Raw genomic sequence first — 18185 nt, 5'->3', positions numbered from 1 at the left:
TTAACGCCAAGGAAAGGCGTTATTGTCTGTTAGTTCTCATTAATATTGTGTCTAACAAAGATAGACGAGCCCTTAGAAAAATCATCTCCTTTCCTTCATTCATAGCGAGGGTCTCGTCCTGGCAGACTTAATGCCTTCAGGTAGTATGCGAGGGATTATTGGTCAGCTGCCAGCTCGTAAAAAAGATCACGTGCTACGTGACGCCACTAGGCAAAAAAAGAGTGTTCCACACTCGCCGCCATGGCTGCGATTGGCGCTGACTGACACTCCTACGTTTAATCAACATATATACCCCAAAAAGTGGACGGGAGGATGACCGCCGCCGTAGCTCAGTGGTAGAGCATCGGACGCGTTATTCGAAGGTCGCAGGTTCGGTCCCTGCCGGCGGCAAGTCATCTTTTCGTCCACTTTACTTTCTTCACATTTATGTTCTAAATACTACAGATAACACCCCCTATACTTTCCTTGGCGTTATTGTCTGTTAGTTCTCATTAATAGCGTACATGACACGCATGTCATGATTTCATGTTACCACCTGTCAGCCAAACATTTCATGTTAGCCAAACAGAAATGCTTCGTGGTACCAATTTTGGTATATATCCATATAATTAAACGGTCGCGAGCGCCCCGAGACCATGTCATGTAAATCATGCTGCACATGACATGCGTGTCAGGATTTGTCCGATGGGATCCGTCACTTATGTTTGTCAGACGTTCTTATCACGTCATACCAATTTTGGTATATATCAAGTTTACGAAATGGCCGCGAGAGCACCAAGGCCGTGGCATGTAAATCATGCCGTTCACGACATGCATGTCATGATTTTCATGCTATGACCTATCATTTACGTTCGTAATACAGTCATGTTGTGCCATACCAATATTGGTATACGTCCCATTAACGAAACGGCCAGGAGAGCACAAAGTCGTAGGCGGATAGATAGATAGATAGATAGATAGATAGATAGATAGATAGATAGATAGATAGATAGATAGATAGATAGATAGATAGATAGATAGATAGGGGTCATTCTATGCCAAATAATCCAGCGTTTTTCCGACCATCACAGATATGGCTTAAAAAATTTCCACGTTTTTCTTGAAGTTCGAAACTCGTTCTGCTCGTTTATTTCTGTTGCCAAAAATTTTCCCGCCTATTTGTGAGAGTCTGTAGTTTTGCGCCGACTGAGCTAAAGGGCATCAAACAACAATTTTTTTCAAAGGACGTTTATGGGATGCACTCGATAAAGTGGCATTTCCGGCAAGCTAATGAAGTGATGTAACTGTAAAAATAATGACTTATTTATGTATATCGATTCTTTGAGAGCTTTTCGCACGAGCAGAATTCAATAAAGTTGCAAAGTTTGATATTTTTTTTTCAGGAACAAGGCAAACTCAAAGGGTAGAAATGAATTACATAATGGTGGCCTGTTCGACATACTACAAAAAAAAAAATTAGTCGCTGAAGGTGGAGCAGATCGTCTGAAAAAAAAAATTGCGAATATAACTTTTTTTGAGAAAAGCTCTGTATTCAGCGTCAAAAAAACTTGCCTTGGTGGTCGGACTAAAAATATGCACGATACTTCATTTGAAAGCTCTATGTATTAGCTGAACATAGGAAAGTTACAAAAAGGTATTATTTTTTTAATTTGAGAAATATTTTTTTGAAATTTTGTATCTCCACCAGCTTTTCGCCGACGTAACTCAAGCGGCATGAAGTATTCGCAACAGCAATTTTCAGCCCATGCCCACCGACCTGGGATGCAGACGTCAAACATGGTGCTGTCTATAAAGCACTGGAAAAGGAAATGGGGTTGGACATGAGCATCGTTTGCAGCTTGACCAGCGCAGCGTCCGAATTCTCATCTGCTGAGAAATGCTGCTGGTCCGTTGCTTTGCATCTGTAGTAAATTTGGTTTGGTTTGGTTTTGCAACACATTGTGATCACTCTGGACCGACTTATGCGAGAAGCTATGAAAGCCAGGGCCTCCCAATTCTAATTAACCGTTGTGGATAGCGACGCGTTTTCCCCCATAGAATTACACAGGGCTGTGCCGGGACCAGGGAGTCAGTTCAACTTAACTATAAGCTCGAATTAACCGAGTTAGATTTAACTAGCTTTTACTGTATTCGTAGTTTATTTTCTGTGTGCTGACATAATATTATGCGAGTACTTCATGCGCGATGTGGCCTGCGCAACCTCCCGTCCGCTTCCTAACTTTTGCGCAGGTCATGTACTGATCGGACCAGGTCATGTACTGATCGATGTGTGCCTGTGGAAATAATATTCTGCTGGAAGTTAACGCTCTGCGTGTGTTGTCTCATGTCCTTGAGTATTCTTGGTCTCCTCAACACGAACATGTAATTACGCAAATCACTTCTGCGGCATCTCGCAAACTGACAACTGCCTGCTTGCAGCACAAAGCGGACAAAATCCAGTTTTTCGTCATCTCTTTCACCCAGTAAAAGTGGTTCAGGAGAGGACAGAGAGATGAAAATACACGCGGTGTCGCTTGAAGCAACGTTTCGACAAGGCAGCAACTGAAGCGGCACCCCGTGTTGGAGGATTTTTCGTCAAAACAGCGGGTTGTCCCTTTCTTGTAATGTGATCCGTTTAAAGACGTGTATTTCTACAAAATGTAGGCATTTTTTCCAGCACATTTACATATGGACGGAGCAAGGACTCCGACATGTCCGGCTGTGTGGAGGCGAGTAGTTCTTTCCTGTGCACGCGCTGGGGGGTCGCCTCGACCACTCTTTGTGTTTCAAAGCGCTGGAAGCAGCAGCCACATGAACGGCGGGAGGTTCCCTTCCTGGATCACTTCAGGAAGAACTCTGTGCGCTGAACCGTACACGTTATACAGTGGCCGGAATGGAAGTTGAAACAAGAGCCGGCCACTCACCTCCGCCTCCCATCTCTCTGGGTTATTTAGGCGAAAGCCTCGTCATGTCTCATGCGAGCGTAGCCTTGAACGAAAAGAGCGAAACAAAAGAAGCTCACGTGACGTGAGTGTGAAGCGAGTTAAAGCATGGCTGTACATGTACGTGATGATAATCAAAGCAAATCAACTCAGTAGTGACAATAATTATAAGACAATTAAGCTGTTACTGCGTTAATTAGTGAAAGTGAGGCTAGTGAGAGGTAATTTTTATAGTAACACAAGCGAATGTTGCGATGGAGCAGCCTTTCTGGCGCGTTCACGTGATGGCTCAGTCTTATTCAATGCCTGTGCACCCTGTCTCCCAAAAGGTTCGGCCACTGGAGGTCACGTTGCGCTAAGCACACAGAACGCCGGGCACTTTTTCTTTCCTTTTGCTGTCGCTCAAGTCTGCATGCACACTTCATCACGAAAGCGATGCGCTTGAGCTGATGTTCATTGCATGTTTAAAATCATGTATCTACGTATTCTGAGGGTACATGTACAAACTCACACACACAGACGTGCGTGCGTGCGTGTGTTCTTGGTACCCTCTTAGCTGACCTGTACATATTTTGTTGTTTCATATTGTTTTGGACCGGGCACTATCCACTTTAGCCTATCGGTCCAAATAATCTTTGTATATACATTTCTGCTGTTCATGAAAATGATGTTCCATCGATTGATTGATGCGTTGGCTGTCATCTGTAGTGTTCTCCGTCGCCTACGCGCAAGTGATATCAGGCTCGTTAATTTAATTAAATCACGCTAATTTATACGAACTTATATGGCCTATAGAAAATGCGAACCTGCATGCAGTTGTCCAATACTTTGCTGTCGCTATCAGCGCCTCGCCTTTCGTGCGAAACTGCAGCTTTTGTTTTACGTACCATATGACTGTTTCGTTGGGTGTTCTTTTATTTATTTATTTATTTATTTATTTATTTATTTATTTATTTATTTATTTATTTATTTATTTATTTTTGTTTTCAGCTACGATATTGGGAAATAGGGCTCTTTAGCGGGCAATATTGTTGCATACTGTTACTGTTATTGCACGAAAAGCCAGCTGAAAAGCTTCAACGCAACTGGCCTCCGCCCCATGAAACGAATATATCGGAGCATTGAGGCGTTGATGACAAGTACTACTACTACTACTACTACTACTACTACTACTACTACTACTACTACTACTACTACTACTACTAATAATAATAATAATAATAATAATACTAATAATAATAATAATAACAATAATAATGTTTATACCCTGCTGGACTAAATACAAACCCGTGCGGCGGCAGAAAAAGCCGACCTAAAGAGCTTGACGAAGCTGCAGCCCCATTATGAAAGCAACCAGGGCTGGGCAAAGATACTTTAAAATTGTATCGCGATACGATACAAGATACTCAGGCAAGAAGTATTGGAGATACAGATACAAGATACTGCCGCAATAATTGTATCCGATACGATACTCGGCAATTGTATCTTAAGATACTTCGATACATCCTCAAATTTGTTGTTATAGATCCATTTAATGTAGCAGCAAACGCCTATGCACGAAAATGTCTGCTTGAAAATTTCTTAACTGTGACCTATTTTGTTTCATTTGAAGGAAATGTCTGTTAGTATCTCAAAAGTTTTGCCCTTCTTGCTCAATGTACATTAGTTTCCTTCTCCAAAACAACGTATTGGGGTTTGTTTTAGCTTCTCCACAGTACAACTCTTTATACACTTCGCTGACAGCAGTTCTTGCTTGTCATTTTCGCAATTGAGGGAGTCGCTGCTCAGCTTGCCGACCAGCTAGCGGGGTGCCATATAATCACAAAAAGTCACAGTTTCGCCGCAAGGCCGAAGCAATGAATGCGATAGCAAGAAACTAATGCTATGTGAAGTGAGGCTCGCCAATGGTACTCTCAGTTTGAACAGCGCTCCTGTTGCAAAGGCGGCCGAAGCAGCGAAGGAAACTAGCGTGCTTCAAGTGTCGAGCTGTGACACTTGATAGCTCGCGCTCATCTTCTGTTTGTTCGTTTAGCGGCGTCCCTTGAGCTCGAGTGGCTTTCGTACGCTCCGTAACATGAGCGCGGACATCACGGTGAAAGCGTGAAACATCCCTCTTCCCCTCAGCACAAGAAAATCCCCTTCCTGATATTTTTAACATGGCTCCTAATCATTTCCATTATTATAATGCCAACTCAATTTCGCTGTTTTCCTAAGTGGTAAGCAGAATGTTTTCTACTGTATACTCAAGGCACAACCACATAATTATATATTTGTTTTTAAAATCGACTTGGCAACGTGTAAGTGTGTAAGCAGTAGTAGAAATAAAGCAGACAGAATAATAAAGCAGAGATCTTATTTTGGGAGCGCGTTATAAAAGACATACTGCAGTGACCAGACCGGAGAAACAGTACAGAGACCTAGGTAATCTATGGGATGCAAAATGACAGCTAAGACAGCACTTGTGCTAATAATCAAAGTTTGATTTAATAAATTCTTTGAATATATGTAACAGGAAGGAAAAAATACGGTACGCCAAGATAGTTTCTCTTAGGGAAACGCTTGCTCTATTAGATATAGCATCGGTACCAGTAGTGCTAAAGTTGTTAGAATCTTATTTGCATATAAGTTTATTCATTGCATGCAAGTCAAACTTACATCCACGAGATTCTTCAAATCGCTGATATGTAAAATCCACGACACGCAAAGCGACCCCATTCTTGCACGCATCACATTTCGTTACGAAGCAAGACGCAAGGGAGTCTTCAATAACGACACTGTAGCAATATCAGACTTTGCGCTATATACGCCGCACGCATTGGAGTACGCGGTGCAGGACTAAGAGCAAGTGTCGCGGCATTGGGGCAACTAAAAAGAAAAAAATCGAGAAAACAAAAGGTACGTGGGCTCGGCGTACACGTCCGCGCGCTTGGCTTCCTCATATTGTGCCCTCACTGGGGGACTCTGGCGGGAAAGTAATATTGCGTCACTGCCCTTATATTTATTCAAATGGCCTAGTGGCACCAGTACCAGCTTGAGAAGCGGAGCTTGGCCAGCGACTATTGTTTCTCACGGTTGTGTTGCGATAGAAGTATCTTGTATCTTAGGATACACGATACATTATCGAATGTACCGGAAATACAGATACAGATACTCGTTTTTCGAGACGTATCGCGATACAGATACAAGATACCCTCAGAGTATCTAAGATAGTATCTAAGATACATGTATCTTCGATACTGCCCAGCACTGAAAGCAACGAACACAAGACATCATAAATTGAGGTGCATTAGAGTTGAAAATTGCAGATAACAAATGACAATCAAAATACGACATACTGGAAACATTGGCCCTACTGAGCAGAGTTGGCAGTGAACCTATGCATGTTCTCTTTTAGCATCGATGTATCTACCAACTGCAGTGAAACACATCAAGCAGGGAAATGTGGCTTCGAGACGTTGTCCATTCGCGGGGCTAGCGTACGACGTATACAGTGACGGTTATTGAGTACCGTTTGGGATCACCGTTATCGGCCCTTGGCCGCGCACACTGTGGTTCGTTGACCTACACGGTTATTTGGCCACTGACCCGGCAGTGCATTGCGGGTCACTTGAAGACGCTTGCGCATGCGCCCTGCAGGGGAGAGGAAGCCATGCGAGACACGATGCGCTCCCGCGGCATCAATCGCCGGTCTCGCTTGCTGCGCCTCGAATGCATCTTGTTCGCTCCCTTGTCGAGAGTTTTATACTCACCGCCTTCCGGGGGCACCGTTCCATTCTGGGTATGCCACGCTTCGAGGGTGAGCCTGAAGCGACCCTGCGGGGAAATAATTAAAGGCCGCCTTAGTACAAAAAGGGGGGCGAAATGAACTCGACACACGCAAGCGCTCAGATATAAAGTACGAGCTAGAAGTAAAAGAGTCAGACTCGTAAAGCGAGAGTATGTGCGCTCCTTTTTAGGTACTACGTCCATTTCGAGCTGTATTATGTGTTCTTGTTGATTCGTGCCAGCCGTGTCGCTGACGCATAGGCCGATGTTTTCCACGGATTGCAAAACGAACCAATACTATGAGTAATTACGTCCAATGTTCTTTCAAAGCAAGGGTAACGAAACTAAACCTTCCTTATTTTGGCCATGTAGCGCAGGATGCCGGTATAAATTAGCGCTAGCCAAAGTGGAAGGTAACAACAACAACAACGAAAAAAGGACAAGCGATTGATAGGTTAGGTGGGACTGTTCAGGGAAACATCGCCGTTCCTAAACTAAGGCGTTTTTTTTTTCACAAAGAGTCAAATGCAGAACCAAACCGAAACTGGGCTAAATTTCACGGGAGCGTAAAGCACGCCTAAGTACCGTTAACATTTAAAACAGTTGGAATCAAAATGGGCCAATTCCTGACTGCAACGTGAGCTCAAGAAGGCAGTTTCTAATAAAAAATTAGCCATATCCTGCATCGGTTTCTATCAAGCTGAGCCACATTCATTAAACCAGCGCTGCGTTAACAGTCGTGACCAAAGCAGCCAACATGAGGTCTCATTCAATCTGTTTCATTTGTGTCCTAGTTGCTCTGCTATCGTGTTTACGTCCCACAATTAGTTTTTCTAGGGCGAGTTGGCACTTACTCAAGGACGTGATGTTGTAGGGCAAAAGTCGAATATAAGAGTAAGAGGCCGAGTTTCCTACTTCTTTCTGCCTCTTGGTGTTTCTTTTCGAGTTTATCGCTACACTAGCATGTCCTTCTTTCGCTCCAAGGCGGCATATTCGACATAAAAAAAGAAACATGAAATGAAGATATTGGCATAGTCCATGATGTTCCTTGAAGAAGAAGTGATCCAAAACGGCGCGGCATAAAACGAGCTCAGAAGAAGAGCTGAAGGCCTTTTGAAGGCCTTCAGTAGGCCTTCAAAATCAAGGCCCAGTCCTTTATCGCCTTCCAGTTACGGCGTTCGTCGCTGTGGCCAGATTTAGAAATTGCTTACTAATTGCTTACTCCAAGTCTTGCTTCATCACCGGATTTTCGGCACCTTCAGTTTCCTTGGAGCAGAACATGGTGTAAGACAAGGCAGACAGAAGTAGCAATGACAAGATTGCGATGTAGGATCCCAACTCTTAATTTATACATGCACAGAGCTGGTCTGGCTATCTCTCCTACATGTTCCTTTTGCAGTGAGGTAGAAACACTTGAACATTTCTTGCTGGACTGCCGACATTTTTCCTCTCTCAGAAAACGAACTATCGAAATTTTAATGCGGCACCTTGGTCTGCCAGTTACTTCAACTGTACTGTTGTCATTTGGGGCTTCTGTGCTGGGGCACTCGAACGGAGTATATGCAGTGCTATAGAAAAATGCATATGCGAATCGGATCGTCTTATTCGACACATCAACCGCTAGTGTTTTTTAAATTGTCATAATGACATAATGATTTTAGGTCATTTGCCAGGTTATGCAACATGGTATCGCGGCTAAAACTGGTATTCATTAAAATTAACCCTTCATTCTGACTCTACAACCTGTATTATAACTTAGAAATTTCAGACTATATGATCCGCCCGACTCTTGGCCGATCCCCCAGAGTGGGTAGGTCATCCCAGGAGCACCATAATCATCATCATCAGATGCCAAGAACAAGAACAGATTCTGGACTGCCGACAGTCCAGAATAGTGCGCCTTTTGCCAGGAAGGACCACTCGCTATATTCAAGTCTAGTGATCGCCATTACGCCCATGCGACGAAGTACGACACCGACGGAAGCACAAGGATGATTGCAGAAGGGTTTCTTGAAGGGCCAGTTGGTACATGATGCTGAGGGGAACAGCGCAAAAAACGGGACGGAGTGTCGTGTGTCGTGTGCTCAATCTTTCTCCGTCCCGTTTTTTGTGCTGTTCCCCTCAGCACAAGGATGATGTTAATTTTATCGCAAAATAGTGCTATACCCTACATTCGAACCGCTTTAGACTTATTTTACGACCTAATTCAAGCCTTAATGAAATGTTTTCGTCTATAAGAGCTACATACAAATTTTACTCCTGAATACCGACGATAGTGGGCATATAGATTTTAGCCGCAATATAGGTTTGAGGTATTTAGGGGACAGGAACACAATGGCAAAAATTGTTAGAGCAGGCCAGAGTCCCGACCATACGTCACTAGCAAAAAAGTGCGTATTTCTCAGTTTCAGTTGAAGTGCACTTGGCTCTTTTTGAAAAAAAAGAAACGCCACAACTGATGGGTGATCTCGATGACGACAACAACAACGTCTCACCGGCCACGGCATGCGGAAGGTCATGTTCTGGCCAAGCACGAATCCCGGCGGCATGCTGTTGTTGGCCACCACAGGCGACACCAAGAGGCCCATGGAGCACGCCGAGTCCCTGGACCGGGCGAGGCAGCTGCGCATGAACACGCGACAGGCACCGGGGCACAGACCGCCGCAACACTCGCCGCGGGCGTCGGTGCCGTCGGTGAAGAAACGCCCCAGCCGGAGCTCAAAACGGCCAGCGCCTTCCACCTGGGATCGGCAAAAATGTCCTCCTCTCAGAACATATCACTGAACAAAACCATTATTACCGACAGTAAGCTTCAACCATGAGCGCCACGAATTTTCGCAGGTGAGTTTACTCCGCCATACAAATATATATATATATATATATATATATATATATATATATATATATATATATATATATATATATATATATATATATATATATATATATATATATATGTATATTGTTAGCGGAACCGAAATGCTAGGCTGGCAACATGGGCAGAGAAGGAGGGTGACCCGTGATGGAGGCAGTCGTAACGCACGTTGGTACTCCTCTTATTTTCTCTTATTTTTCAATTAAAGAGTTCTTTGTTTAAAATCTGTGAATCTGCGAAGAATTCCTTAACAATATATATACATATATTGCGAGACTGCATGTAATCTGGCAGCCTTGTCCCAGCACGGGTGTTATGATGCGATGCCTGGAGACGGTGCTGCCAAGAATGTTTAAGGCTGTTGTGTTGTCCAGTAGCCCTACGTCTCCTTTCACACAAGCAGCGTCTTGTACAGGCTGGTTGCAGTTTTTGCCGTTGCCGGACAACACTCAGCCCACATGGTTATCCCTCGAACAGTATGTAGAGCTGCCTGAAGTGACGCCACATGAACCGAAGGCAGCACCACTTTGTTCAAACGATGCTATGTTGGAAATGCCGTTGCCACAGCTTCGTGATGCTCACATAGGTCCACAGCTACGAGAAGAAGTTACTGCAGTTCAACATGTCTTGCGTCAGCATGGTGACCTCTTCGCCACAGATGACAATGACTTGGGCCTTGCAAGTATTCCATTGACCTTGTGCCGGATGCATCACCATACGACCGTCAACCTTATAGGTACAGCACAGAGGACCGCGATTTTATTGAGCGCCAATGTCAAGAGCTTCATGCAAACGTCTCGGGCGTCAAGAAGACGCCGCTGGACCCGGGACTTTTCCGGACAGCCAGCCAACTGCCACAGGCCAATCAACTGAAAGCCAAGAAACGACCGGATGCCAAGGCCAGCCTGGGCTCGGCTGCACTGGATCGTGCCAGTTCTCTGTATGAGCCCCGACAGCAGCTCAGCCATATGATTGAGGCTTTCCGAGGTAAGAGACCAGCACGAAGTGAGCGCAAGGCCAACAAACAAGCCGTCAAGCCAAATGCTAGGCCAACCGAGAACAAGCGACACAAGTCAAGTCAAGATAGCCCAGCCCCTGCGAGCAACACGAAAGTGGGAAAGGGACCCCAGCCTGCAGCTGCCTTCCATCTCCACAGCCACATCATGTAAAGTAAGTTCGACCTGACTGGCTCGTCACTTGGGACAGATGCACGACCCAAGGTTGCAAAGATGAAGGTTGTCCGTCAACTGGAGGTGAATGTAGAAAAGATGAAGAACCTTGAGGAAGATGACCCGGAACGACGTGCAAAAGAGGCTCAGGAGAAGCGAAACTGGCACCGGGCTCTCGACAGGGCAGAAGGGATCAAGGTGAGAGATGACCCTGTTCTTCTGGAGGCATCACTGAAGAGGCGCGAGAAGCGGCGGCAGCAGAGGCGCAAGAAGTGGGACTCACGCAGTCAGCGCGTCAAGCAACGTCAGATAGAGCGCCAAAAGAAACGTCGGGACATCATCAAGACACGCAAACAGGCCAAGCTTCCGACAAAGATGAAGCGTCTCAAGAAGAAGGACCACATTATTCCAGGATTCTGGGAAGACGTGGATGTTTTGGTGGCTGCAAGACTATTAGACTAAAAAAGAAAAAAAAAACGGGGTGGGGTGTGATATCGAAAGCCCACCGAGCACTTCAAAAAAAAAGAGGGGTCGGATGCTATGGTCGGATGTGAGACTGCACGTAATCTGGCAGCGTTGTGTTGCATGTTGATCTAGCCGTGACGCAGTTTCGGAGTTGTTCTAGGTGCGCGTGTGCACCAGTACTGTAGTGATGCCGTGCCATGATGCCTATTAAAGTCGATCAGGACGTCTTGAGGGGCTAGTTGGTTCATACTATGCAGGAAAATTTGCGCTAAACTAGAAAAGGACAACACAAAGAAGGAACCACCTCGATCTGTTTAAGTGTTCCTTCTTTGTGTTGTCCTTTTCTAGTTTAGCGCAAATTTTCCTGCATCCTATTAAAGTCCTCTTTGTCATATAATCGCCTTGTCTACGTTGCCGAGTCCTCACAATAAATAAATAAATAAATAAATAAATAAATAATAAATAAATATATATATATATATATATATATATATATATATATATATATATATATATATATATATATATATATATATATATATATATATAGTTGAAGGAGTGGTTGCCTTTGGTTGCCGTATAAGTATAAGAGGTGGCACTTCAAGAAAACTTCATTTATTACGTCGACGTTTCGGTCAGAGCCTGACCTTTCTCAAGACGAAATGTTCGTGCATATTTGCGTGTTTATATGGACATCAAATGAGAGGGGAAGGAGGTGACAGAGAGAGAGAAGGAGCGGGAGGGGGAAAAGTTTGCTTAGGGCCCATCAGGAGCGAGGAGTCTTGAAGTGCCACCTCTCATACTTATATTTATACGGCTACCAAAGGCAACCACTCCTTCAACTACTACTACAATGGCTGCTCCTCGCACTTCAGGAAGACCTGTTATTTGGAAGTACCCCTTGCATCGTCCGAAATCGGCTGTGATCGGTGATTCTCAAACCAGGTATTTGTCCAATCACTTCAATCCTGCGAATCCGGACTCTCCTGTGTTTGTGTGTCAACACAAACACAGTATTGACTCTATAGCGGATCTTACGGACTTTGTGCCTCGGGGTGTGACCAACTTGGTGCTGCATGTTGGCACTAACGATGTGGCCCGCTCAAACTCCTCTACTGCCTTCGAGAGATACGTGCGACTGGTGAGACACATAAGGACTACTAGGCCAGATATCCGCACGATAGTTGTAACCTTGCTACTGCCACGTGGGCCTAACCAGCGACTACACCGGCCTAACTGGCGTGCTGTTAATCGGTTCAACAAAGAGAGTCATCACTTTAACTGCCACTTAGCCCATTTTTGCCGTCGAGAGGAAGGTGTGTTTTTTCTGGACCATGAACTCTACCCCTTCCCACCGTGGATGGTGCTAGTAGCCGACGGAGTACACCCGAGCTTTGGTGGCGTATCTTTGCTGGCATGGAAAATACACAACCTCCTCCTACAAGTGCAGGGACCCGTTGTGGCAGATTGACGGGACTGCGCAGTACCCGCGGAATGTACTGATCAGCCAGTCACTGCGAGCTACGCGCAGGCGGCTTGCCAGCGACCACAGGGCAACGACACCGAAGCCTACCGGTCGACTGGCGCAAGGCCTAAAATCCGAGCAGGGACTGCACCAACACCTCCCGCAAATCCACCTGCGACACACTGCCCTGAGGCACAGTCAGGCACACTGCCCTGAGGCACCCATCAGGGCAACTCTCGGCGACTTATCGGCGACACATAGCAATGCGGAACGCCACCCGAGGACAACTCGACTCCCAGCAGCGCCTGCTTCCCATCACCGCAATGAGGGAAGCAGTGAGGCCTCTCCGGGACCTCAACCATTGGCCGAAGAACCAACATCCAAATACCGGTGCACGCCAGACGGCACTACCGAGCTGAATGCTACCGGCCATCCACAGGCTACAGAACACCTCGAAACCACCCCATCGGTGCAGGGACCCAGGACCAATGTCTGCACCTCATCGATGCAGGGACCGAAGATTAACGCCTGCACAACTCCAATTACTAACAGGTATGATCTCCGGAGGCATTGTGGCTCTGCTCGTCGCGTTCCCGCGGATTGAGATAATGGCCGAGCAATCCACCCGATACCCTCGCCCTCAGACTGTACAGCGACTGCTTCACATGAAAATTCGTTAAGCTTTCTCAAAATTAGAAAATTGGTAGATAAGCGCGTACGGCATGACCTTCATGTCAAGACGCTCAAAACATATATAGAAGCTGGTGTTCCACCGAGAGGCTTGCGCGTATCGCGGACTCCAGCTATGCATAATCTATACCCGACTGAAATCATAACATGGAAAAACATTCTGAATTCGGCCTCACTGGATCTAACCAAATTATTAGCTGAACATTCTGAGAAAACGCTGCTGTCGCTGGGGGTCGAGGAACGTCGGGCTAGGGATATGGGTACCCTTTCCGCATCACAGGCCACTGAACTAGTTATTTTCGAAAGAAATCTAACTGATACTATAGCCGCTATGAAAGAGGGCATCAACTCGCACAGACACGCCACCTGTACCAGCATTAGGCTGCCACAATAAAAAACCAAACTCAACAAGCTTGCCCAGACATCGAAAAGATCATAATAATGCGGGCGAAAACATCATCAACTTATCCGACACCGAGCTCACCACGGATGAGCGCTCAGTATTGTCTCGCGGACTTATATTCTGCCCAGATAATGGAAGATACGCAGAATTTGCGCTATTAAGGGATTTTGATAATTTTGCACGAAATCTACGCTTAGCAGAATTCTTCTCCAACCAATCGCAGAATAGAAAACCAGAATTCCATCACGCCACAGGGAGACAGTGGACCCCGGACGCCCAGAGAGACAAACACTTAGATATATATATTGAAGCGGTACAAAGGGATATTATAGAAGCTTATAAGGCTAGTAAACCCGGCACCTCTAACTTATATAGAAAGGAGCAAGAATCACTTTTAGCGCTAGGCAGTCGTGAGGATATTGTTATAAAGCCAGCTGACAAGGGCGGTGGAATAGTCGTTCTCAACAAGGAGGACTACATCAAAGAAGGCGTACGGCAATTGCAGGACAGGAAATTCTATAAACCCCTTGATTATGACCCAACAAAACAGCACAAAGAATTGATTACTGCGACCCTCCAGGACCTTGCAAAACAGGGTGCAATAGACATCAAGCTCTGCCAATCACTCATTCCCGCTTGCGGCACACCTGGACGTTTCTACATGTTACCAAAATACACAAAAAAGGCAACCCTGGAAGACCTATAATATCAGGAACAGGGACACTTACTGAACCAATATCTAGCTACATTGATTTCTTGATTAGGGACTTTCCGCCTCGGCATCCATCGTACCTGCTTGACACAAAGCACTTCTTGAGAGAAATTGAAAATCTTACAATAATGGAAGGTGCTTTTCTCGTCACACTAGACGTCACGTCACTATACACAAACATACCACATGATGATGGCATTCAGGCTCTTGTGAAATCCTACAGGGAAAATGCACCGGCCTCTTCTCCACACCCGATTGTCCTTGAAACTCTAGCTAAGATCGTCCTCGAATTAAACAGCTTCGAATTCGACAACCAATATTTTCTTCCAATAAATGGAATGGCGATGGGAACAAGAATGGCGCCGAACTATGCCAATATATTTATGCACGAGATCGAATCCAGTTTTCTGTCAACATATCCCACGAGCCCCGCCTTCTATAAGCGGTACCTGGATGACATCTTTCTTATTTGGACATGCACTGAAGAACAACTAATTAAATTTATCGATGCATTTAACAACGTTCATAAAAACATTTCTTTCACGCATACTTATTCTAGAACTGAAATTAACTTTCTTGATGTTAACGTAAGGGTGGAAGGGGGTAAACTGATAACTAGTGTTTACAGGAAGTCTATACAGACGCGCAACAATACCTCCACTTCAAGAGCTGTCATCCGCGGCATTGCAAAACCAGCATCCCATACTCCCAGGCACACCGATTTAGGAGAATATGCTCTGAAACAAAGGACTTCAAAGAGAACACGGACCGCCTACGTAACGTCCTTATAAAGCAGCATTATCCACCTCCAATCATCGACGACGCAATACAAAAAGCAGTGAGTCTGAACCGCCACCAAATCCTACACAATCAGAACAAAGAAAGTAAAGGGGAACGAAGCAACCTAATTCTTACATTCACTAGTAACGCGCCGAATGTTAACAAAATTCTAAAAAAGCATTTCAATATCATTGAACAAAGCTTCGACCGCCTCAAAAAGCTCTTCACTGTCCCGCCGCGGGTGGTATACAGACGCCCGAAAAATGTGAGGGACTATGTACTACACTCTAAAACAAAAAGAACAGGACAAGTTGGCTGTCATCCCTGCGGGAAAAGTATAGATGTCAGGTGTGCAAGCACATGCAAACAACCACGATAGCTGAAAGTACGCATGGTAATTTTACACACACCATACATGGTGACCTTAACTGCGACTCCCCAAACGTTGTCTACCTATTGGAGTGTGGAATCTGCACTAAACAATACGTTGGACAAACTGATACACCTTTTCGAATCAGATTCAACAACCACCGCTCGCATGTGAACACACTACCGAACCTTCCCCTTTCCAAACATATTAAGTCAGAAGGTCACAGTTTCGATTCCGTTCAAGTAACACTACTCCAAGGAACTTTCCGCTCTCAGAGAGAACTTGAACAGCGTGAAGCGTACTTAATACACAAATGCAACAACGTTGAACATGGAATAAATGAACATCCGGGTGCTCTTCCTGTTTTACGTGCCTTAAAGCGCAAATAGTACTTTAAGTGAAACTAACATCAACCCAACAAAATACGCAGCAAAGATGCATGTGTAAGCCAATGCCTTCGGTGATCGTGCCTGCAGTGTTTTTCACCCTTTCATGTGTGCCGTCTTTTACCTTCCCCTGTTTTGTATTGTGCAGCTCTCGGAGAGAGGAGCAATCGATCAATCTAAGCGGAAGCCCCGCCCTCCCTCTTCCTTCCTTCTTGCCCCTACCTTCTTTTTTTTTTTCTTCCCTACAGTGGGCCCTTGACCGGAAGTCGCTAATGTCAATCAACGTGTTCGTTCTCGCTTTGGAAGCGGGCGTCGTTTATCAGACAAACGAGCAGGCTCGGCAAGTTAGACGGTAGACAAGACTCTTTCGGCATGGCCCAAAAGTACAATACGCCGCGTCAACAGTGCTCACCGACACCCACTTAACCCCCCCCCCCTCATTTTTTTTCCCAATCAGCCGGTTTGAATCGCACACCGGTTGTTTTTAATTTGAGCCGGCTCTGCGTCCAGCCCTCCGGGACAGAATAGAGCGACGACTTTAAACAATGAGTAATAGCCGGCGCATAAGTATAAGCTCTGTCGCGAAGCACTCCGCTGTCGGCGGCGGCGTGTTACTCCTCGCTCCTGATGGGCCCTAAGCAAACTTTTCCCCCTCCCGCTCCTTCTATCTCTCTCACCTCCTTCCCCTCTCATTTGATGTCCATATAATCGTCTTGAGAAAGGTCAGGCTCTGACCAAAACGTCGACGCAATAAATGAAGTTTTCTTGAAGTGCCACCTCTCATACTTATATATATGTATAGAGAGAGAGAGAGAGAGAGAGAGAGACAGAGAGAGCATAATAATGAGTACTAACCGACAATAATGCCAAGAAAAGTATAGGGGATGTTATTAGTAGTAAATGTAAGGTAAATGTGAAGAATGAAAAGTGGACGAACAGATAACTTGCCGCGGGCAGGGACCGAACCTGCGACCTTCGAATAACGCGTCCGATGCTCTACCAAATGAGCTACCGCGGCAGCCATCCCCCTGTCCACCATGGCTACTGGCAGCGCTGACTGACGCTCCCACGTTTAGATGTACATATATACCCCAAACACGCACAACACGCACATTGTACCGCATTCGTGGTACATTGTGCGTGTTAGGTTGTTTGTGTGTGTCATATTGACATTATATTGAGTTATTTGGCATGTTTCTGTAGTTATTCGTAAGATTCGGCTGGCGAGCTCGCTGTTATGTAAAAGCTATTAATAAATGTCCACGTGTTCATTGTACAACGGCTTGTACTGTGTCCGTTCGTTCGGAGAGCGGCTCCTTGCAGACCCTACAAAAGCAGTGCCCTTTTGGAGGACCTGAACCTCTGTAAGGTGCGTACTTGTGCCAAGAGTAGTACCGGGATGTCTCTATATACAGCTTTTTAAATGCGAAGCATTTCTTAGCGAACCTTAGGCACTTCGAGCGTTTCTATCTATCTATCTATCTATCTATCTATCTATCTATCTATCTATCTATCTATCTATCTATCTATCTATCTATCTATCTATCTATCTATCTATCTATCTATCTATCTATCTATCTATCTATCTATCTATCTATCTATCTATCTATCTATCTATCTATCTATCTATCTATCTAGCCGCCTACGTCTGGGTGCTCTCGTGATCGCCTCCTTAACTTGGTGTAGACCAAAATTGGCATGGGAGGGTAAGATGATTTGACGAATATAGCTGTCGTCATGACATGAATAACGTGAAAGTCCAGTCGCCTACCTCGTCAAATCCTTTCCTCCAGACACGTGTGGCACATACCCGTTTACCACAGGCCGCGGTGTACGGGTATGCGCCACAGGTGATTGACAGTTTATATCTACCCAGGAACGGCAAGAAGAGACATTGGTAATTTAAATGCGAGAGCGTTAAGAAAAACCGACATCGGCAGCGTTGACCCGACGAATGCAAAGAATAAAAAGGATCACAGTAGGAATCGAACCCAAGCATTCTGCGTGGTAGTCAGCTATACTAGCACAGAGCCACGCCAGGTCTAGAAACTGCTTTGGAAAAACAGCCTATGCAGGCTTAATGACGGTGCAATGTCAATTGTGGTTGTGGTGCTGGTTATCTAATTTTATAAGAAAACAATAAACACATATGTAGTCGGCGTCATATCAAATCAACATCTATGG

General features: G+C 45.2%; 1 protein-coding gene across 1 annotated transcript in view; it reads right to left on the bottom strand.

Annotated features, from left to right (window-relative positions):
• LOC119373634 (delta-like protein 1) overlaps positions 1-18185 on the bottom strand; it is a 63003-nt gene that overhangs the window by 25844 nt on the left and 18974 nt on the right. Inside the window, exons 2-3 of the mRNA XM_037643687.2 lie at positions 9182-9427; positions 6671-6734 (exon numbers count right to left, since the gene is read on the bottom strand). Coding sequence (XP_037499615.1) covers positions 6671-6734; positions 9182-9427 — 310 coding nt within the window. The remainder of the gene's footprint in view (positions 1-6670; positions 6735-9181; positions 9428-18185) is intronic.

This window comes from Rhipicephalus sanguineus, chromosome 11 (genome assembly GCF_013339695.2).
Source record: "Rhipicephalus sanguineus isolate Rsan-2018 chromosome 11, BIME_Rsan_1.4, whole genome shotgun sequence".
Classification (NCBI taxonomy): Eukaryota; Metazoa; Arthropoda; class Arachnida; order Ixodida; family Ixodidae; genus Rhipicephalus; species Rhipicephalus sanguineus.
Note: the sequence above shows the minus strand (reverse complement) of the source record. Positions and strands in the feature narration are given on the sequence as shown.